General features: G+C 48.7%; 3 protein-coding genes across 7 annotated transcripts in view; 2 read left to right on the top strand and 1 right to left on the bottom strand.

The window, feature by feature from the left end:
- MICOS10 (mitochondrial contact site and cristae organizing system subunit 10) overlaps window positions 1-21,670 on the bottom strand; it is a 285,369-nt gene that overhangs the window by 114,883 nt on the left and 148,816 nt on the right. The gene's annotated exons all lie outside the window — the stretch shown is intronic.
- EMC1 (ER membrane protein complex subunit 1) lies at window positions 160-12,354 on the top strand. Its single transcript, XM_069874535.1, has 23 exons — window positions 160-268; window positions 467-591; window positions 864-929; window positions 1,071-1,164; window positions 1,712-1,840; window positions 1,993-2,119; window positions 2,865-3,014; window positions 3,337-3,504; window positions 4,062-4,133; window positions 4,583-4,642; window positions 4,888-5,010; window positions 5,235-5,331; window positions 5,743-5,859; window positions 6,760-6,959; window positions 7,207-7,356; window positions 7,932-8,093; window positions 8,328-8,447; window positions 8,671-8,808; window positions 9,549-9,722; window positions 9,852-10,062; window positions 10,675-10,759; window positions 11,222-11,351; window positions 11,545-12,354. The coding sequence occupies exons 1-23, from the start codon at window positions 177-179 to the stop codon at window positions 11,722-11,724; spliced, it is 2,970 nt and encodes a 989-aa protein (XP_069730636.1). The 5' UTR covers window positions 160-176; the 3' UTR covers window positions 11,725-12,354.
- UBR4 (ubiquitin protein ligase E3 component n-recognin 4) overlaps window positions 13,392-21,670 on the top strand; it is a 90,667-nt gene continuing 82,388 nt past the window's right edge. For 4 of the 5 annotated variants that reach the window (XM_069874441.1, XM_069874440.1, XM_069874438.1 and 1 more), the window contains exons 1-8: window positions 13,392-13,549; window positions 18,046-18,143; window positions 18,702-18,805; window positions 19,513-19,642; window positions 19,740-19,879; window positions 20,228-20,330; window positions 20,865-21,006; window positions 21,162-21,286. In XM_069874441.1, the coding sequence (XP_069730542.1) occupies window positions 13,416-13,549; window positions 18,046-18,143; window positions 18,702-18,805; window positions 19,513-19,642; window positions 19,740-19,879; window positions 20,228-20,330; window positions 20,865-21,006; window positions 21,162-21,286 (976 nt within the window). In that variant the 5' untranslated portion in view covers window positions 13,392-13,415. The remainder of the gene's footprint in view (window positions 13,550-18,045; window positions 18,144-18,701; window positions 18,806-19,512; window positions 19,643-19,739; window positions 19,880-20,227; window positions 20,331-20,864; window positions 21,007-21,161; window positions 21,287-21,670) is intronic. The other variant, XM_069874442.1, reaches the window with a different exon arrangement.

The raw sequence follows: 21,670 nt of genomic DNA, 5'->3' as shown, positions 1-21,670 counted from the left end.
CGCGGACAGCCCCGGCGGTAAGTCCCACCTCGAGCGCGGCGGTGGCGCTGAGGCCCCTGCAGGGAGAATTTCCGCGCAGGCAGTAGCGAGGGCAGCCCCTGCGCTAACGCCCCCGCTCAGGCGGTGGTGCGGGCAGCCCCCGCGCGGAGGGCCCTGCGGTGCGGCCGGGGGCGGCCATGGCGGCGGCCGGGAGGGCGCTGTGGGCGCTGCTGCCGCTCCTGCCGCTCGCCGCCGCCGTCTACGAGGACCAAGTGGGCAAGTTCGACTGGTGAGCGCTGGCGGGCAGCGGAGGGCCCCGCCGGACCCCGCCGCGCCGCGTTCCTCCTCCTGCAAACGGGCCCTGGGCCCGGCGTGCCGCCCTTCTCTTCACAGCCTCCGCCCCCCATCCCTGCCGCCCTGCCCCTCCCGTTGTCCTTTGCCCTCCTGTCCCGTTGTCCTGGCTCACCCTGCTCGCATTCCCCTGCAGGAGACAGCAGTATGTGGGAAAACTCAAGTTCGCCTCCTTGGAGGCCTTACAGGGCTCGAAGAAGCTCGTGGTGGCTACTGAGAAGAACGTGGTCGCCGCCCTGAACTCCAGGAGTGGTGACATCTGTGAGTGAAGCAGCGTTTTGTGCCTGGTGTGCTGGGGAGGCTGCATCAATTGTTGTGTTACATTATTGTAGTGATAAATTAACGCTGGCAATAGTGTTTTGTCAGACTAAGGGGATGCAGCTGGCAGTTCCAAGCTGTTCCTTAGGACAGACAGACTGTTCTCTGCAGGAACTTGGTGCCGTAAAGAGCTTAAGTTTTGGAATAATAACAAACAGATGCGTTTGGGGGAGCAACACTTAACTCTTATTCCGACCGAGCTCTCTTTCCTTCAGTGTGGCGCCATGTAGACAAGGGGACGCCCGAAGGAGTGATAGATGCGATGCTGATCCATGGGCAGGGTAAGGAGGACATGTGGGTGGCTGCTGGGGCCAGCAGTGTGTCTGGGCACCTGGGAGATCAGCCAGGAGTTGAACCTGGCAGATTTCACTGCTTTCTTGATCAGTGGTGGGACACAAGTTCTGTGTTCATTTCCTGGGTAGATGCCATCACGGTGTCCAATGCTGGGCGCATTCTGCGTTCCTGGGAGACCAACATTGGAGGGTTGAACTGGGAGACGTCCCTGGATGCTGGCAGGTAGGCTTTCATGTTGGCACTTTGTCTTTCCCTTTGGAATCCTGTGCTGGATAGGGGGAAAGAGGTGGTTGACTTTGTTTGGATTTGCATTATAGGGAAAAATCAGTTAGATGTCAGGTTTCCGGAACAGCATTTGAGCAACCAAATCCAATGGGAGGTGTTCCTGCCCATGGCAGGGGGTTGGAACCAGGTGGGCTTTAAGGTCCCTTCCAACCCAAACCATTCTAGGAATTTTTCAGGAATGCCTGAGCCTTACAGTAAGATCTGTTGTTGTTCCTATTTCTTATCAAACTGGTAAGAAAAAGAGATAAAAGTTTTTTATATAGGCAAGTTTTCTTTTCAAATACCCAGCGTGTTAAACGTGCATCAATTTTAGGGTGTTTGGATTCCAACCTAATGCTCACTGTTGAGACTGACAAGTAGGGATAAAGTAGACTATAAACTGTACTTTGAGACTGATGCTGAGTGTTTGAAGCAGGTCTTCAGAATGATTGTGTTTCTTAGAAGAAATTAACTTTCTAACTTCTTACCTCTGATCTGTGCGTAGTTTCCAGGCAGCTGGTTTGGTGGGGCTGCAGGATGTGGTGAAATATGTGGCAGTCCTGAAGAAGGCAGCTATCTCTCTTCTCTACCTCTCCAATGGGCATCAGAAATGGGCAGAACACTTACCAGAAAAGTAAGAAAACATTTCAAGTAGAAGCATAAAGTTGTTATGAGGAGCCTGGTGACCTGGGGTGGAAAGGGTGGCACGTGCGTTTTATATTTTGAAAACTTATGAAAGCAGCAGCGTGAGAACACGATGCTTCATGATTGCTGCTTCTCTTGCAGTGAGGGTATCCAGTACCAGCTGTTGTATTCCTGTGGGACTGGAGTGATCCACGTGCTTGGAATTGTTCCCCAGAGCCACTTGAACATTGTAACGTTTAATGTAGAAGATGGAGAAATTATAAAACAGGTACTGCTTGATTGTGGATCCAAAACACTGACTTTGATGTTAACAAACGTGCTTCGAAGTAGATGTGATGTGATGTGGTGTATGGAGTGTTTAACTGTTGAAGTACAGGTGAACCTCCCTTTTGCTGGGGTGTTGCCTGCAGGCTGATAAATGGGTTTTACTGCTGAATGCCCTGAAAGCAAAACTGAATTGGACCTGCAGCCATTAGTTCTAGCACCATAGAATCATTTGAGTTGTAGGGGACCTCAAAACCCATCAGTTCCAAGCCCTGCCAAGGGCAGGGACACCTCCCACTGGATCAGGGGCTCCAAGCCCCATCCAACTTGGCCTTGAACCCTCCAGGGATGGGGCAGCCACCACTGCTCTGGGCAGCCCAGGCCAAGGCCTCCCCACCCTCAGAGCAAAACATTTCTCCCTAAGATCTCATCTCAATCTCCCCTCTTCCAGCTCAAAACTGTTCCCCCTCGTCCTATCTCTGCAGTCCCTGATCAAGAGCCCCTCCTCAGCTTTCCTAGAACCCCTTTCAGTACTGGAAGCTGCTCTAAGGTCTCCCTGAAGCTTTCTCTTCTCCAGGCTGTACAAGCCTATCCTGTTCAAATCCATCCTGGAAATTACAGGTTGATAGTTTTCTCTCAGGCCAACGGGTAAAAATAACTGACTTAAGTTCTTGGCTGTGTCACAGTTGTTTTTTTTCTGAAGAGTTTGTGCCGTTGATAAGTTCATCTATTTATGTCTCGCTTGGCAGAGCAGAGTAGCAGCGCCCTGGCTGAAGACTCTAAACGGTGCCTGCAGCGTGGTGGGGGAGGCTGTGCTGGTGTGCGTAGACACAGACTCGCATTCACTCTATGTTTGCTCCTTGGAGACGGAGCAGGAGATGAAGCAGATCCCACTGCAGGTGAGATGTGCTGAAAGAGCCTTGTATGCTATCTGTTGTCCCGCTATTTCTGTGCCTGAGCCTGACGGCACAGGGGTTCTGTCAGGGACCTCCAGAATGACTCGAGACAGGGTGGGGAGGAGGATGAGTTGTAAATTGAGGGAAGACTGCCTTGTATCTGCGTAATGATTCCTCTGCTTTCATGTTTCCATAGTTTGCCCCAATGGGAGACTAGTTCTCCTTTTTTCTTCATAAAGCTTATATTACTGCTGATAACAGGAAGGTATCAGTTTCAGTGGAGGAAAAGTTGTCACAAACACATGTGCTTGTCTCCCTTTTGCAGTCACTCGACCTGGAGTTTGCTGATGGCTTCCAGCCCCGGATATTGGCTACTCAGCCCCATGTCATTGGTGCTTCACGGACTCAGTTCTTCCTGCAGCTTTCTCCGAGCCGCTTCTCCTTGCTGCAGTACAAACACGGGCTGCTCAGCCACCTCCGGGACTTCCAGCAGGTAAGCAAGATACCTCACGTGACAGTGCCATTTACAGCCTAAAACTTTTTTAACCAAGCACATGCCTCTGTATTAAGTGTTCTGAACAAGCTACTGAGCTTCTCCCTTCAATTGTGCTCTGACTGAGGATCATTTGATTTCATTTATGCTGGCTGCTGAAGCATTTCCAGGCATTGGTGCCAGTATGCTTTGTTGTCACCTCGCAGTATTGGGGTGGTTTCCTGGGTCTGAGCTGTGTGTTGTCAAAGAGGCCAGTGGTGCTTTTGTCAGGCTGGCTGAGAGGTCATGGTAAGGAAACAACCTTTAAAACCTCAGTAAGGCTAGACATAATGGTTCAAAAACCTGTGGCAGGTCAACTGTTTCCACATTTGAGAAACATTCTCAATGTTACAACTATTTTTTTCCATTGATGAAACAACAGAATTTGAAATTAGGCTGTGAAAGGTCATGGGTGTTCAATTCCAGTGCAGCTTTATTTGCTGCACAGGTAGGTTTTGTTGGGGTTTGGGGATTTTCTTGTTTGTTTTGTGATCTTCTGCTATTTCATTTCTTTTCAGGCAGCTCTGGTGAGTTTTGCAACCACTGGGGAGAAAACTGTGGCTGCTGTGATGACCTGCAGGAGCGAACTGGTGAGTGGTTTGCCTGCCCTGTAACCAACACAGCTCCAGTATGGACACAGTTTGGGGTGGTTCCACAGGTGCTTTCCTTCTGAGGCCAAGTATTGTTACTGACTTGAGGAAGGTTTAATTAGCATCTCAGGTCTATGAAGCAATGGTGATGCAAGGAGGGCTTGATTACATCCAGCTAAGGCTGCCTCTTGCACGGTGAAGCATGCAGCCTGTTTCAGCCTTGTGTAAGCTGGGTACATAACCTCAGAATTAGCTTTACTTGACCCACAGAAGGCTTCAGTTCATAGGGGTAGCAGAGGTTTCATTTTTATCTAGTATAGAATAGAACAGAGCTGTTTTCTGCCTGTTTTCAGAGTCAGGCTGAGCCTTGTCAGGCAGTCACAAACCTATTTTCTTTATACTCCCATGGGGGTCTGAACCTGTGTTATTTCTGCTCATCCTCATTTCAGAAACCTGGAAGTTCTGAGGGCGTTCATGCAGGAAGCACTTTAGAGGAATCCCAGAAGCAGGTATTCAGTGTGCTTGTTCCTGAGAATGACTGAAGTTACCAATAGTCCATTTTCTTCTTTTGTGTGTGGAAACCGAATGCAAAAGGTCTCACACAGTGGTTTTGGAGCCTGATAATTTGCAGCAGTTGTATATAAATAATCTAAAACCATCTTGGAGACACGGTTCTTGCTCAACAAGAAATCCTTCTGCAGAATTCGATGTGGCATGTATGTTTAACTTGGCTATTTTCCGCTCCTTGTTATAGGAGTTCTTAACCTGTTCCAATCAGACCTACAATATTAATCTCTACCTAGTTGAAACTGGACAAAGGTTGTTGGATACCACGATTACCTTTACGCTGGAGCAGAGTGGTGCCAAGCCACAGCAGGTGAGCAGGGATTGTTTCTGTCCCATGGTTTATCAGACTCGTAGAGCCCTCCATGCCCTGATTTGATGGCATTGGTGTAGCCCTTCAGACCAGGCAAAAGCCATTCTGTAGACAGCTGGTTTACTGCATGCAGTCACACTGCTTTATTTCATCTTTGAGTTCTGCTTTCTCCAAGGAGATGATGTGATTGTTGACCTCGCTGTTGTGCTTGCTCTTTTTTCCAGCTCTACATCCAAGTTTTCCTGAAGAAGGATGACTCTGTGGGCTACCGAGCCTTGGTACAAACAGAAGACCACATGCTGATGTTCCTCCAGCAGCCAGGTGACTGGTGAATGGCCAGCCTGCTCTGTTTTTAACAGTGCACACCTCATCTCTGGGGGGCAAGAAGAGAATTCCAAGTCCCAAATTTTATCATTGGGAAACTGGCAAAATTAGTTGTAATTGTCCAAAGGCCCATAAAAGATATTGGAGATGCCTTCAGCCTCATGAGATGTCTCATCTGAGAAAAGGGTTCTGCACTGTTCTTTGTGTAGCCACAACCTTTGGATTTCATGGGGTTTCAGCAGATTTCAAAAGGCTTTTCATAGGATGAGAGTCCAAGTCCTATTGTAGATCTGTCTCAGAGCTTCTTCAGATAAGAACCTTATGGTGATAGCGTTCGTTTGCAGAAGGGATTGAAAATCCATGTCGGTGACATCAATTTCCCAATATTCTATTTGTATCTCTCTACAGGAAAGGTTGTGTGGAGTCGAGAGGAGTCCCTGGCAGAAGTGGTGAGCTTGGAGATGGTGGATCTGCCTCTGACAGGCGCACAGGCTGAGCTGGAGGGAGAATTTGGAAAGAAAGCAGGTAAGCCATAGATGAAATGGAATTGCCTTTGTGGGTTTCCTTTTCTTCCTGAACAAACATTTTTATTGTTTTCTTTTTTTCTGAGATGAGAGTTAAGATACGAATTTCCACTGATGGTGATTAAAATGAGCAGAAATAAACCCATTTCTGTCTGAACTGTTGAGGTTCAATGCCAAACACAGGTGACATGAGTACTGGCACATTGTTTTATGAGAAACCCAGTCAGTAGCAGCAGGAGGGATTTTGGCCATCTCTCTTAAGCATTTCCCTCTGACTCCTTCTGGAAGACTCGTTTGCAATAGCTTTTGGTTTTTCTTTATTTTGTTTTCTCTTGCTGTCCTGGATGCAGCCATTCAAGGTAACCTCAGATTGCACGTGTGCTTTCTAATACTTCTGAGTAGCTCTTTGTAGTGGAATTTGGTCTCTCTGCTTGCTTTCCTGGTGCCTTGCTTATTTTGAGAAGCTTAAATATAACCACTGATTGGGCAGAATTAAGTATTTTTTAACTCCAAGGGCTTCTTTTGCTGTGAGTGCAGAGGGAGGTAAAGATCTTGCAGATGGGTAAGCTTTAGGTGGGCACTTGCTGTGAGCGTACCAGTGAGAAAGGAGGAACACAAGGAAGAGGCAATGTGTTGTGCAGGAAGGTTTGCTTTCAGCTGATGAGAGCATCTTTTGGAATGAGCTACACCCCTGTGAAGTGGGAAAAGGTTGATAAATGGCAGGGTATGTCATAGAAACAGTAACTATAAATCTGTTCTGGAGAGGGAGGCAAAGGCAAAGGCAAAGGATTATTGTAGGTTTGTGCATGGCAGCGTTTCTTCCACTGGGTGAGACTGTAATGCCAGTTAAAGAGTGGGACATAGTGTTTTCCTCTCGTTACCACTATTGGTCTCTCTGCAGATGGTTTACTGGGCATGTTTCTAAAGCGGCTGTCCTCGCAGCTCATCCTGCTGCAAGCTTGGACCGCACATCTTTGGAAGATGTTCTATGATGCCAGGAAACCCCGGAGCCAGATTAAAAATGAGATTAACATTGACAATTTGGCCAGAGATGAATTTAACCTCCAGAAAATGATGGTGATGGTCACCGCTTCAGGAAAGGTGAGGAAGCTAGGGTAGGAATCTGTTTCTGCACTGTAGCAAAGAGTCTCAGCTCTGAATTCCCAACCTTGTTTTTAGCCGGGCTTTGGGCAGAATGTTGTGAGAAGATGCACGGAATGTTCTGTCATAGATTTGCAGAGGGACTGAGGCTCTTTTTTTCTGTGTGCTATCCCAAAGAAAGATGCGGTGCTTGAATATGAGAGATGTATTGTTCTAAGCTTTTCCTTTACTATGTGTCTCTGCTCAGCTTTTTGGTATTGAAAGCGGTTCTGGCACCATCCTGTGGAAGCAGTACCTCAGGGATGTGAGACCAGGCTCCTCCTTCAAGCTGATGGTCCAGAGAACGACAGCCCATTTCCCACACCCTCCACAGTGCACCTTGCTCATTAAGGACAAGGTGAGTCCCTTTCCTCCATCCCTCCACTGAACGAGCTTAGCATGGAAATCTGCCCTTTGAAAGGGAGGAAGAAAGTGTCTTTTTGGGGAACCTCTGGTTGTCACTGGCATGGGGACAGGAGGAGACTGAGAGCTGGAGGGAAGCAGATGGAGCTCTAGAAATGGAAGGATGCTCATTTTGAAGCCTTGTAGTGAAACAAAGGAAATTATTTCATTCAGTTTCTTTGACCATGTGAGTTGCCATGTGTGATCTCTGTTAGCCAGGCCACAGTGGCCGTGCTTCGCTCACTGCAGGATGTTTAGTGCTCCACACATAATGGAGGAGAAGACATTGTTGTGTGTTGAGACTGCTTCAGCCGGCGGCAGTCAGGTTTTAGTTAAAGCCATGAACACAGTGTAATGACGTGGCATGGTTTTGGTAGAGAAATGTGGGACAGAGCATAAGTGTGTCCAATAGAACATTCTGAGGTCAGAACAGCTGAATCCAAGGTGTGAACAGCTGACACCTGCAAGTAATAGGTACAAAAGCAGCTCTTTTGTCACTGGAAAAAGTTTTGCATTTGATTTCTTTTTCAGGAAACCAAAATGAGCTTTCTGTATGTCTTCAACCCCATCTTTGGGAAGAGAAGTCAAGTAGCTCCCCCTGTTTTGAAGCGCCCAATTCTTCAGACTTTACTTCTGCCTATTATGGATCAAGACTATGCCAAAGTGCTGCTTCTGATTGATGATGAGTACAAGGTGAATTGCTCTGCCTGGGGGCAATTTTTCTTTGTGTTCTGGTTTATTACTCCCGTCCCTTTTAGAGCAAGATAAGAAAATAATGCAGTTGAATTGCATTTCACACAAAACTATGAGGTTATTCTGGTAAGACAGACCTCATCCCGACAAACGAGTTTGAAATAGTGCACGTTGTTTCTTTTTCTCTTGTATCTCAGTTGAGTTTTAACCTGTATTTCAATTCTTCTTTTCCAGGTTACAGCTTTCCCAGCAACTAAAAACGTTGTTCGCCAGTTAAGAGAAATTGCCCACTCGATCTTTTTTTATATTGTTGATGCTGAGCTGGGAAAACTCTCTGGATTCAGGCTGAAAAAGGTAAGGAAGACTCATTACAGCTAACGTGACATTACTTTCCTAAATGTCCTCTGGATAATTGTAGAGCTCTTGTTTGGTTTGTGGAGTTTTGCTCAGAATAGAAACAATTAAGCCTCAAAATGTGCCTGAGAAACTTAAAATTCAAGCAGAGATGCTCCCTGCATCTCACAGGTGTCTTTGGAGGACAAGGGAAAACCTCCTATGTGGTGCTTTTCTCCTGCAGGACCTGTCGACAGAGGAGAGCTGGGAGGTGGTGATCCCCCCTGAGGTACAGAGGATCGTCTCTGTCAAAGGGAAGAGGTCCAATGAGCACGTGCACTCCCAGGGCCGTGTGATGGGAGACCGAAGTGTTCTCTATAAGGTGCTACTGGGGCGTTTAGTTGACTTTTGGTCAATGCATGATCTGATGGGGAGATCTCAGCACTGTTTCTAGGCTCTGTGTTGAGATTAACTGCCCTGCAATGCTGTATTTTTTCTATACATGCACCAGGGGCCATAACTCCCTGCAGTAGATGCTGTTTTTGGTGGAGGTTTCTTTACTAAAATGTTTCCATGCAGCAATTAAATCTGTCAAACTTCTGAGGATGGGGAAATAGCTGCTTGATTGCTTCAGGTGATTTGTGCTGATAGGATACTTTGTTTGTTCTCTGAGTAGTCCCAGATGAAATCATAGAATGCTTTGCGTTGGAAGGGACCTCAAAGCCCATCCAGTCCCACCCCTGCCATGGGCAGGGGCACCTCCCACTGGATCAGGGGCTCCAAGCTCCGTCCAGCCTGGCCTTGAACACGTCCAGGGATGGGGGCAGCTACCACTTCCCTGAGCAACCTCTGCCAGGGCCTCTCCACCTTCATCATGAAGAATTTCTTCTTAATATCTAGTCTAAATCTTCCCCCTCTAATTTAAAGCCATTCCCCCTCTTCGTATCACTCCATGCCCTTGTAAAAAGTCCTTCCCTGTCTTTCTTGTACGCCCCCTTCAGGTACTGGAAGGCTGCTATCAGGTCTTTGCAGAGCCTTCTGTTCTTCAGTCTGAAATGCAGATAAACGAGGCTGCCTTTGGCACTGAAATGTGTGTCTTGGTTGTCTTTCCTTGTTCTCTAGTCCTTGAATCCCAACCTGCTGGCTGTGGTGACAGAGAGCACCGATACACATCATGAGCGCACTTTTATTGGGATATATCTGATAGATGGAGTCACGGGCAGGATCATCCACTCTTCAGTACAGAAGAAAGCGAAGGGACCTGTCCACATTGTCCACTCAGAGAACTGGGTGGTGGTAAGGAGTTCTTCTACCTTGTTCCTTACATCTGGGCAGCAGGGGCAGCTGCTGAACCTGTATGAAGAAGACTTTTGACCATTATTACGTGTTATTGCTTGTGTTCCTGAAATTTTTTTCTTGTTTTAGTACCAATACTGGAACACAAAGGCACGTCGGAACGAGTTCACTGTCCTGGAGCTGTATGAGGGGACAGAGCAATACAATGCCACAGCCTTCAGCTCTCTCGACCGCCCAATTTTACCTCAAGTCCTCCAGCAGTCGTACATCTTCCCATCTGCTATCAGTGCCATGGAGGCCACCATCACCGAGCGAGGCATCACCAGCCGTCACTTGCTCAGTGAGTGCATGCTGTTCTATTCTGAATATGTTCATGCTACCTGCACAACCCAAGGTTTTGCACTGAAACACAGGCAAAATGCAGTTTGCTGTCAAAAATCCTACCTGTGGACTGCTCTGGCCTTTCAACAAGTGCAAGGATAAGCACCAAGAGAGCATTTGGCTGGAGCACCTCCCATCCGAGTACAGGCTGAGAGAGTTGGGGCTGTTCAGGGAGACGTTAGAGCAGCTTCCAGTACTGAAAGGGGCTCCAGGAAAGATAGAGAGGGGCTCTTGATCAGGGAATGCAGGTGTGGGACAAAGGGGAACAGTTTTTAGCTGCAAGAGGGGAGATTGAGATGAGATGAGATCTTGGGAGAAATGTTTTGCTCTGAGGGTGGGGAGGCCCTGGCCCAGGCTGCCCAGAGCAGGAGTGGCTGCCCCATCCCTGGAGGGGTTCAAGGCCAGGTTGGATGGGGCTTGGAGCCCCTGATCCCATGGGAGGTGTCATGACGGGGGGTTGGAACTGGCTGGGCTTTGCCCAAACCATTCTGTGATCCTATGATTTATGTTAGCTGTGAGAAAACGCTGTCAGAAACAGTTGGTTTTAGGATGCATTTGTTCTAATGCACAGTTGGGCTGCCCTCCGGGGCCATCCTCTCCCTGCCGAAGGCTCTGCTGGATCCTCGCCGCCCAGAGGTTCCCACAGAACAAAGCAGGTAAGGAAAGCGCGAGATCTGCTGTTCCTGGGCAGTTTGTAAGAGGGTTGGATTTTGTGTACAGTAGGGTAGCATGAAGTAGAATGACTTGTCCTAGACAGATAAAATTAAGGGATCACTTTGTTCCCAGCCTGTGACAAAGGAATAAGTTTGCTTTTAAAGCAGCAAACCTTGTTGCTAGCCGGACCAGCCCGTTGTCTGTGCTCTAAGAACTAGGAGTCTGAGTAATTCTCTGAAAATTTTAGAATTACATTTATTTTTCAAACTTCAGAAGCAGAGAAGGAGGCTGTTGCAGTGCCGTCTGACCTGGCTGGCGTGTTTGATCTGCACCCTGCAGTAAAACCAAACCTGCACTGGGAAAAGCTGCTACGTTTGGTGTTTCACATCAGCTTGTGGTGGTCAGACCAGGAAACTGTGTGCGCTGTTTTATTTCATTTTTGTTTCTCTTCAAATGCTTTTCAGGGAAGAGAACCTGATCCCATACTCCCCTGATGTGCAGATCCATGCTGAGAGGTTTATCAACTACAATCAAACCATATCACGGATGAGAGGGATATACACAGCCCCCTCTGGCCTGGAGTCTACTTGTTTGGTGGGTGTGGGGCAGAGGCTTTGCTGCAGAGCTGTGGGTTTGTGGGAGAGCAGGGCTGTGCTGTAGCCTCTGGCAAGGGAGGGCTGTAGCTTCCAGTCACCGCTTTTTGATCAGAACTGCAGACCTGAGTCAGCAGGAACTGTTGGTTTTATGCTCTAAGCTGCATTACCAGCTCCTGATCCCCTCTCTGTAGGTTGTTGCGTATGGCCTGGACATCTACCAGACCCGCGTGTACCCATCGAAGCAGTTTGATGTCCTGAAAGATGACTACGACTACGTGCTGATAAGCAGCGTCCTCTTTGGGCTGGTTTTTGCTACAATGATCACGAAGAGACTGGCGCAGGTGAAGCTGCTGAACCGGGCCTGGCGCTAGGGCACTGTGAGGAGTCGTCTGCGCTCTGGGCTGCCCGAAGATCTGCTACCCTGCACTGCCGCTGGTAGTAGATCTGATGGATGCAGACAGCTCTGTGAGAGATACCTGGGAGGAAAAGCTGCTTGTTCAACACAACGGTGTGCTGCTGACATTTCCTCCGGTGTGAAGAAAGGGGAGAGAGATAGAAAAGAGACATGGGTCCGTTATGACTGAAAAAGAACTCTCCCAGTCTTCTGTTAAAGCCCTACAATCCCCAACGCTAGTGCAGCTACTCCTGGGGTGTGCCTCCTCCTGATCCTCCCCTCATCCTTGGCGCCTGGGTCAGAGGTGGTGGCTGGACTGGGAATGCTGCTGTGTGCGTGGGGCCCGACAGGAGAAGGTGGTGGCATTGAGCCACTTTGTTGGGAGGAATGTCAGAAATGGGGTGGGAAACACCTTCACTGCAGTGCTTGAGGACACACAGCTGCATCCATCTGTGATCTTTATTTATGAAGATGCCGACGCTGGCTCCTCCAACCCTTCTCTGCATCTAGTTCTACCGCTCAGGGCCAAGGTGGCGTGGTGGGGACACTTCCTCCTCCCTGCATCCCCCCATCACAGCCCAGCTCCAATAAAGGCGGAGTGCTGCCACATCTGCTGCTTTTTTGCCTCTGCTTGAGGGGCTGAAGTGTGTCCAGAGAGGGGAACAGAGCTGGGAAGGGGCTGGAGAACAGGAGTTGTGGGAACGGCTGAGGGACCTGGGGGGGTTTATCCTGGAGAAGAGGAGGCTGAGGGGAGACCTCATCGCTCGCTGCAGCTCCTGGAGAGGTTGTGGTGAGGTGAGTGCTGGGCTCTGCTCCCAAGGGACAGCGATGGGATAAGAGGAAATGGCCTCAAGTTGTGCCAGGGAAAAGACCCACCGGATCATCGAGTCCAAGCATTCCCATCCATCACTAACCCATGTCCCTCAGCACCTCATCCATCTGTCCCTTAAACCCCTCCAGGGAAGGTGACTCAACCCCCTCCCTGGGCAGCCTCTGACAGTGCCCAATGACCCTTTCCGTGAAAATTTTTTTCCTAATGTCCAGCCTAAATCTCCCCTGGTGGAGCTTGAGGCCATTCCCTCTTGTCCTGTCCCCTGTCACTTGGGAGAAGAGCCCAGCTCCCTCCTCTCCACAACCTCCTTTCAGGGAGTTGGAGAGAGCAATGAGGTCTCCCCTCAGCCTCCTCTTCTCCAGGATAAACACCCCCAGCTCTCTCAGACGCTCCTCTTGTTCTCCAGCCCCTTCCCCAGCTTCGTTGCTCTTCTCTGGACTCGCTCCAGAGCCTCAACATCCTTCTTGTGGGGAGGGGCCCAGAACTGACCCCAGGATTCGAGGAGCGGTCTCACCAGGGCCGAGTCCAGAGGGAGAAGAACCTCCCTGGCCCTGCTGGCCACGCCGTGTCTGATCCAAGCCAAGATGCCATTGGCCTTCTTGGCCACCTGGGCCACTGCTGGCTCATGGTCAGTCACTGCCTGTGATTCCCCGTTCGGCCGCTGGGAGGCGCCCGCGGGGCCGGGGAAGGCGCACGCGCCGCCGGCAAAGTGCTGACTCACGCACTGCGCACGCGCCTGGTTCGCGCGGCCTCCCCCCAGTCCGCGAGCCACTTCCGGCGCCGCGGGGCGGTGCTTCCGGCGCGGCCCCCTCCCCCGCCCCAGCGCAGCGGCAAAGATGGCGGCGGGCGGCGGCGCCGGGGCCGCGGCCGGACCGGGCTGGGAGGTGGCCGTGCGGCCCCTGCTCTCCGCATCCTACTCGGCCTTCGAGATGAAGGAGCTGCCGCAGCTGCTCGCCGCCGTCATTGAGAGGTGAGGGCCCGCCGGGAGGGCGCGGGGGGACGCGGGCTCTGTCTCCTCCCTCGGGGCTGGTGGGGTGGTTGAGGAGCGGCCCTGCTCGGAGCCGGCCAGGGGCAGCGGCAGCCGGGGATAAAGAATCATAGAATCTGAGGGACCTGGGGGGGGGTTATCCTGGAGAAGAGGAGGCTGAGGGGAGACCTCATCGTTCTGTGCAGCTCTTAGAAGGAGGTTTTGGTGAGGTGGGTGCTGGGCTCTGCTCCCAAGGGACGAGATGGGGCGAGAGGAAATGGCCTCAAGTTGTGCCCGGGCAGGTTCAGATTGGATATTGGGGAAAAACATCGTAGAATTACCAGGTTGGAAAAGACCTGCTGGATCATCGAGTCCAACCATTCCCATCAATCACTAAGCCATGCCCTTCAGCATCTCCTCCACCCGTCCCTTAAACACTTCCAGGGAAGGTGACTCAACCAATCTCCCTGGGCAGCCTGTTCCAGTGAGGAGCCCTGAGCGGTGGCCAGGAGTGCTTCACCCACTGCCCTTGAGAAGGGGCTGTGCCCCGTCGTGGGGCTGCCTCTGGCAGGGTCCGGGGCTGCTGCTGTCCGAGCGCCTAGTGGGGCAGGAGCTGGGGTCGCCCCGTGGGCGCTGCGGGGTGAGAGCCGCTGTGGGACTGGAGCCAGTGTCACCCTGGGCACGCGGGAGCTGGTGTCTGCCCTGTGGGGGCTCTGGAGGGGGAGCCGGTGGTGCCTGGGGCCTGTGCTGTGCCGTGCTGGTCTTGGAGGTCTTCCCTGGCAAAGCACTGCTCGTGTCCTAAGGGAAAACAAAGCTGGAGTGGATCAAAGCCACCGTCTCTGAACTGGAATTGGCATACGGGGAGCAGGGAGCACTCGCTGGAACTGTTCAGTTCAAGTCCCAGCTCTATGGACTAAACCCCTGGGTGTGAATGCCACAGCGCTCTACTCAGTTGCACAGATATTACCCTGACCACAATAACTTGTTAGGAAACAGCAAATAAACGCTGTGCTGAGGAAGATAATGAATAAAACCTTGTGGTATTTTGCTTAGCATAGAGTGGCTGAGCATGCAGGCAGCGGATGTTTCTAATTAACGTTCTGTGCTTATGGACACACAGGTAGTTCACCTGGAAGTAGCGATACAATTTGAGCAGTTCTTAGGTTCCTCTTTCCTTTAGGGACCACTTCGGCTTCGCTTTTCCTTTCAGAGTTCTGCTGTTGCTGTGCCTAAAGTTCATTGTTGGAGTGTTTTGGCAGACAAACAACACAGAAATACTTAAGTGGGTGTACTTGGCCTCTGGGAGAGCTAAGTTTCCTCTGTTAGGGAAAAGGATGGCTCTGTTTCTCACTGGAGACAGCAGTTCACTTCTATTAAGTAGCGCTGCCATGAGGTTTGAGTTGGTGCCTGATGCTCCCTGCCCTTCAAAGCCTGCAGGATCTCAGCAAGTGCAAGGACCTTGGGGTCTCACACGATAGTATCTTTTATTTCATGCCTTGATGTAATGCGTGGCAAATTGCAGAGGAGAAAATACAGCTTTATGTTTGGAACCATGCTCTTTATTCAGAACAGTGATCTGTTTTAGGATTTTGAATCTGCAATGTTTTATCTGTTCAGGTTATTTTTAGAAGATGATTGTTAGCTCTGGTAGTGAGGCTGTTCGTCAGCACCTTCTGCAAAGTGGCTGGATTTCCCTGTAAATAAATCTGGTGCAATGAGAGCAGAATCCCTAACAATGTTCTTTTCAAAGTAAATTAATAAACACCTTTTCTTGGCAACTCTTGTATTTGATTTTTAAGTATAAGCATTGTCGGGTAGTATGTATATTCTTAAATTGATAGGCTTTGGCCTCTTACTTGACATAAAGTATGGAAATGCTAACTTGGAAAGGTAGAACTGGAGTGGAACGCTGTCTGTGGCAGTCAGAGGTGGTAGGTTTGCAGAGGAGGGTTTGCAGTAGAGGGAGAATCCCTGCCATTGGGCCTTTCTGAGCACGAGGCTGCTTTTGTGCTTGCTGGCATCCAGGAAGGGTCTATTTCAGGCCTGTTCGGGATTGGGAAGCAGAACTGAGAAAGGAGTGTGGGGATAGGACATGGGGGTCGGTTTTCAGCTGGAAGAGGGGAGATTGAGATGAGATCTTAGGAAGAAATGTTTTCCTGTGAGAGTGGGGAGGCTGTGGCCCAGGTTGTCCAGAGCAGTGGTGGCTGCCCCATCCCTGGAGGGGTTCAAGGCCAGGTTGGATGGGGCTTGGAGCCCCTGGTCCAGTGGGAGGTGTCCCTGCCCATGGCAGGAGGATGGAACTGGATGGGCTTTGAGGTCCCTTTCCAAGCCAAACCATTCCATGATTCGCTGTGGAGGTGTTGTATTTGGTACTGACATGGAGATTTCTTGCTTTGACTGAGTAATGAATTTCCTTGGGAAGTAAAAGTTATTTAAGCAATAAATCACAATACGGCTAGCCAAAAGTTGTTATTGCATCTCAATATATATGCAAAATAACTCTAGCACATCACAGGTTAAGCTAGTATATCTTTAATTTATGTTTATTTGCAAGGACTCGATCATTAGTTGACAGATGCCTTTCGCTTGTCACAACCATGACAAGTCTGTGATCTGTTTTAAGAAAACTCAAGGCTCTTATTCCCCATCTTGTTCTATTTTCTGCATCTTTGTGGCCTTGCACGTCGTAGATGTTGTCTTGCACAGCTTGAACTGTACAGCAGGATGGACACTGAGGAGCTGTCGAGCTCTCCTGTACTCTTGTTCCCTACACGTTCCCATTTGGTCTCTTAAAATGCATTGTGTACATCTACTGCTGGCTTATAGTTGGGCATAAAGAGGTGAATGAGCAAAATCACTGTCTGGATGTGAGAGCACCAACGTTTTTGTGTGTCCGGTCTGAGGGTTCCTTATCTGTCAGCACTGGCAGGAGGTGGTGAGGGGAAGCCTGGCACATGAGACGTCAGAACTCGGTTGTGTTACGCTGCTGAGCATCTGCAGGTGAAGCCTCTCGATTCATAACTCCTGCTTCCCTATTTCAGCTTTTTGGGTAGACTAAATAAAAAACCCCTCAGAACAACGAAAGCAGAGCTGTCGAGTATTTCTTTCTCTTCATTTTTCCAGAATAAATGATACGTTGTACAGTTTCTGCTGTTTCAGCCACCTCGTGTTATGACTGGAAATGATGACTTAGGGTGGGAAAAGGGCATAAATTGGTCAGCAGGAAATGGTGTGTCCTGTTCCTCTGCCCTCCCTGCCAAAGCCGTCGGTGTGCTGCGTGGGTGGGTGAAGGATTCTCTGCCACGCTCCACATTGCTGTCATTGCCAGACTGGAGGAATCCTCATTGCAGTTGGGTTTAGTGTGGCACAACAGGCTGTCACCCTGCGCTCCCACTGCCCTCCAGAAAAAAATGCTGTTGCTGGAGGTGGAGAGAACTGTTTCAAGAGGCAAAGTGACAGGTGAAGTTGAGTTGTATCGTCTTACTTCCAACTTGCTCATTCACACCCGTGAAGGAAAATGGGGAAGGAAGTAATTTAAACATTTCATAGGTGGATATCCAGATGCCTTAGTTCTGTTGCAGGAGGAATTAAGGGCAGCACTGCTCTGGAGGCAGAGCTCTGTTCTTCTTGGTGGTTGCCTTCAGGATTCCGTGCAAATGGGATGTGGCGTGACACTTTCCTGCAGCAGCCTTTAGCGTGTTTGCTTGTCCACAGTTGTTCTGTCTGGCCAGCAAGCTATTCCGAGAAACCTCAGGGCCTTGTCTTTCCATGTGTCAATCCGTATTGTCCTTTGCGATCTTTACTTTTCGTTTGAGTTGGGTGAAATTTTCACTTGCACTGAGGTTTGTGCTGATCTGTGTGCAGGGCAGGGTAGCGTAGGTCTCTGAAGCAGTGAGTTGCAGCCTGATGACAGCAGATTTATTTTTCTCTGCTGTGCAGTACCTGCCAGAAGTCGTTGCCCCTCACTTTGTTGCAAACACTGTCTTGTGTATTTGTTGTTGTGCAAGTGCTTGGTTTGATCCTTTCCTTTTGCAGAAGTACATAAACTCCAGTTGACTCGCTGCCTGAGCAGAAGGGAATGCCTGTGCTCCAGTCCTGGCAAATCCTGCTGAGCGTCAGCAGAACAAACAGTCCCAACATGGGCTGCTGAGCTTGGAATAACTTAACGATCAATGACTCCCTGGCCGAGAGTGGTTGTTAAACAAGCTGACCTGTCAGTGGTGAAAGGCAAAATGTTTGCAGTGTTTGAACCGTTTCCTTACGTTTCCTGTATGGGAAGGGATTTTGATGGCCTGCTCTGCCTGCTTCTGGAGGTCGTCAGTCCTGAGGACATGGGAGATGGGGCACAAAGGAGAGTTCCATTCTTAGAGCTTTGATTTGTAGAGTGTGTGATTTTACTGGTCTTGCCTTACATCTGCTAACAGATCCCTCACACTCTGAGTGTTGGTGCCACTGTTGTACTGTGTGCAACTGATACCTCTCCTGTTCTCTCCTTGCAGCGAGTCTGAAATCCTGCACCACGACAAGCAGTATGAGCCTTTCTACTCATCCTTCGTTGCACTTTCTACACATTACATCACTACTGTGTGCAGTCTAAGTAAGTGTTCCCTCCTTTGCCTCTCTTGCTCTTCTCCTGTGCCTGGGATGCAGTAATGGCAAACCAGAGCTTGTGCCTTTGCTACTTGTCTCAAGCCTTCTTTTTTGATTAAATGGAGCGTTTAAGTCTACTTTCAGGATTCTTAGATGATTCTGTAGCAATTAAGTTATTACATTGGAATTAATGGTCAAAACATTGTTACTCAAATTATTTTATGTTATTTTGGCTGACAGGATTTGGCAATTTCTGCAAATAAAGTGGCCTTGGCCAACTTGTTTCATGTTCTTCGGTGCTTCTGTCAGTGTTAAATAGCATTGCTGGGAAATCTGTGTTACCTCTCTAACCTATCTTGTCTGGGTAGAAGTTATTATCCTTGCTTTGCTGGCATTTCTTGGGTTACATTTTAATAGGACTGAATTTATATTACATCTGTGTGTTAGGGATGATAGGTGCATGGATCCGTGTCGCACAGCTTTCTGCTTTACTGGAAGCATTGAGAACTTTTTGCGCTGTCTTATTTCTACACTTGTACTGAGTCCTAACTTCTGCTTTTTTCAGTACCAAGAAACCAACTGCAATCAGTGGCAGCTGCCTGTAAAGTCTTGATTGAATTCTCGCTGCTGCGTCTTGAGAACCCAGATGAAGCATGTGCTGTTTCACAGGTGAGCACAGATTGTGACCGTGTAGGCAAGCCCGAGTGCAGAAACGGACTTTGGTCTCTAACTCCAAAATATTTGCTCTGATGTTGCGTTAAGCAAAACTAATGAAGTTCTTAAAATACCTAAGGCATCGCACTTTGGAAGAGTCTGCTGCCAGCGGAATCTTCCCTCTGCATTTGTTTCTCGGAACTTCAGCTTGTGAGCAAGCTCAGCTAAGGGTGACCTGAAGCCTTGGATAACTCTCTTGCCATTTTCTACTGTCTGGTTTGGTTTTGTGTAACAAGCTGGTTCAAAACTGTTTGAGTTTTTAAAGGTGGATTCTTGCCCAGTTGTATTTTAGTCTGCTGAGAAAGCTGAAATCTGTCTCAAAGAGGAAAGGCACATGAGAATTGTCCACATCATGTAAGAAGTGTTTGCATCGTACAGCTGCTGATGGGGCTGGCCCTAAGCCCTAGTGTGTCAGAGGAGAGAGAGCTTTTACAGGTGCTTTTCTATAACAAGTGTATGGGACAATGACAGTGACCTGAATTACCTGCAATTAGTAAGCCATCACGATCTGTGGTGTGAGATCAGAGCAGATTTGAGCTGTTACAGTAGCCTTACCAGCTGAAATTGCAGCACTCTTAATGCAGCTGCTTGGAATAAACAATGTCGAGGAATAATTGGAGTCAGGAGAGTTCAAATGGTACTTGATGCCTTTTTCTTTGCAGAAACACCTCATTCTGCTGATAAAGGGGCTGTGCACGGGCTGCAGCCGCCTGGATCGCACTGAAATTATTACCTTCACTGCAATGATGAAATCAGCCAAGCTGCCTCAGACTGTCAAAACTCTCTCTGACGGTAGGCGTTTTGATTTATGGTTACGTTGCTATGGCACTTGCATTGGCCATACTTCATGTTTGATGTGTGTAATGATGTTCTGTTGTTTCCCCTGCAGTAGAGGACCAGAAGGAGCTGGCCTCCCCGGTGAGCCCAGAACTAAGACAGAAAGAAGTGCAGATGAACTTCCTCAATCAGCTGACATCAGTGTTTAACCCTAGGGTCTCCTCATCACCATCTGCCACGCCAGAGACACAGGTAAACAAACAGCTCTAGAACAGAAGCAGTCTGAATTTTAACACTGATAACATTGGTGCAGGGAAGGGCAGAGGGCAGTAAGTGGTAGTTTATCAATAAATATGTGTAAAGGAAACCTTTCTGAAGTGTTTGTATCCTGCTTATAGATTGAATGACAAACAGGCAAACACTGTTTGTGTTGTATTGGCAATTGTAGTTTTGTAGCGTCAAGGAAGCTGACGTTCAGTGATATTCATAGCTCTTCTCAGTTCTGCTGCTGCTGCACCTCTTACGTCTGTGTAGAGGGTTACTGCAGTAGCGTCTATTTTTAATACTTCCATGATATATTTAGTATGTGCTTGCTTTTAGGTGGAAGGAGAGAGTGAGGATCAAGCTTCCACAGATCAAACCTCTGCGGCAAAGACAAAAAGCATATTCATTGCTCAGAATGTAGCCAGCCTGCAAGAACTTGGTGAGAATCAGCCGTTTAGCATCGAGGGAGAAAATACTGGAGCAAATGACTCCCCTGTGTTCCAACATAGAGCTCTGAGTGGGAAGAAATGTTCTGACCTGAAGTGTGTGTTTGTTAGGACTCGCTCGGTTGCACGCTGATGTTAGTGAGGGAGGTTGTGGCTGTAATGTAGTTTTCTTCATTGCAGAGGAGTAGAGCTCAGCGTGTTCGTATGCCATAGGTTTGTTTTAGGAGGGAAAACGGTGTACAATATAAAGTAGCCTGTGGGGTGGATTACTGAGCAGGAGAGAATTAGACCTGCTGTACCACATAACGTGCACCCAGAGCTTGGTGACACCCATGATGAGTACTAGCTGAAGGCTTCCCCGTCTGGTTTATGTGTTTAAAACCAGTCTTTATCCTATTACCTCATCTAGGATGGTATTTTCTCACCACAAAGAGTAATTAAGTCAATTATTGCTGACCGTTAGATCTGTTCTGCCTAGAAGCTCTCCCTTGGAACAGTACAAACAGCACTGCTATTTTTGTTGGTAGGTGGCTCTGAGAAACTGCTGAGAGTATGTCTGAACCTCCCGTACTTTCTGCGATACATAAATCGATTTCAGGATGCTGTGTCAGCCAACTCCTTTTTCATTATGCCAGCCACAGTGGCAGATGCCACTGCTGTTCGCAATGGGTGAGTGTCTGTCATTGCTGTTCTTTGTAGGTGCTGGACACTCTGTGAGAGAGAAAATAATGGTGCCAGCTGTTTAGTCTCAGTTGCTTTGCTGCTCTTGTGTGCTGTCTGATGTGTTTGTTGCATTGCTGAGCCTTGATGTGTTGTTACTGTAGGTTTCATTCACTGGTGATAGATGTGACCATGGCACTGGATACTCTGTCTCTGCCTGTGCTGGAGCCCCTGACACCCACACGTCTCCAGGATGTGACTGTTCTCGCTCTCAGCTGTCTCTATGCAGGTGAGTGGATTTCCTGTATTTTCTTTGGAGCTTTAAGTTGCTCTCACTTTTGCTTTGCTTTGTTACCTGCACATTTAAGGCTCAGCCTGCAAGTGACCTTTCAAAGCTTTGTGGAGTGCTGCATAGTCTGACAATGGGGTTAATAGGATAATTGTTATTGTGATGCTGAAATGCTGATTTATTCTGCGAATGTTCTTTTCAGTATCTGAGAGAAAGACTGAGTGGCTCAGCAGCTGCCTAATAGCCTGCAATTTCTGCTCTTCTACGTTCAGAGTATAATGTATTTTTGCAGTGCTTGTGGCTTCAGCTTCATTGGTTATACTCCCAAATCAACCTGCTTTCCCAGGAGTGGTTTAAGTACTCTGGAATCCTGAGTGTTTAATT

This window comes from Phaenicophaeus curvirostris, chromosome 22, assembly GCF_032191515.1.
Source record: "Phaenicophaeus curvirostris isolate KB17595 chromosome 22, BPBGC_Pcur_1.0, whole genome shotgun sequence".
NCBI lineage: Eukaryota > Metazoa > Chordata > Aves > Cuculiformes > Cuculidae > Phaenicophaeus > Phaenicophaeus curvirostris.
Note: the sequence above shows the minus strand (reverse complement) of the source record. Positions and strands in the feature narration are given on the sequence as shown.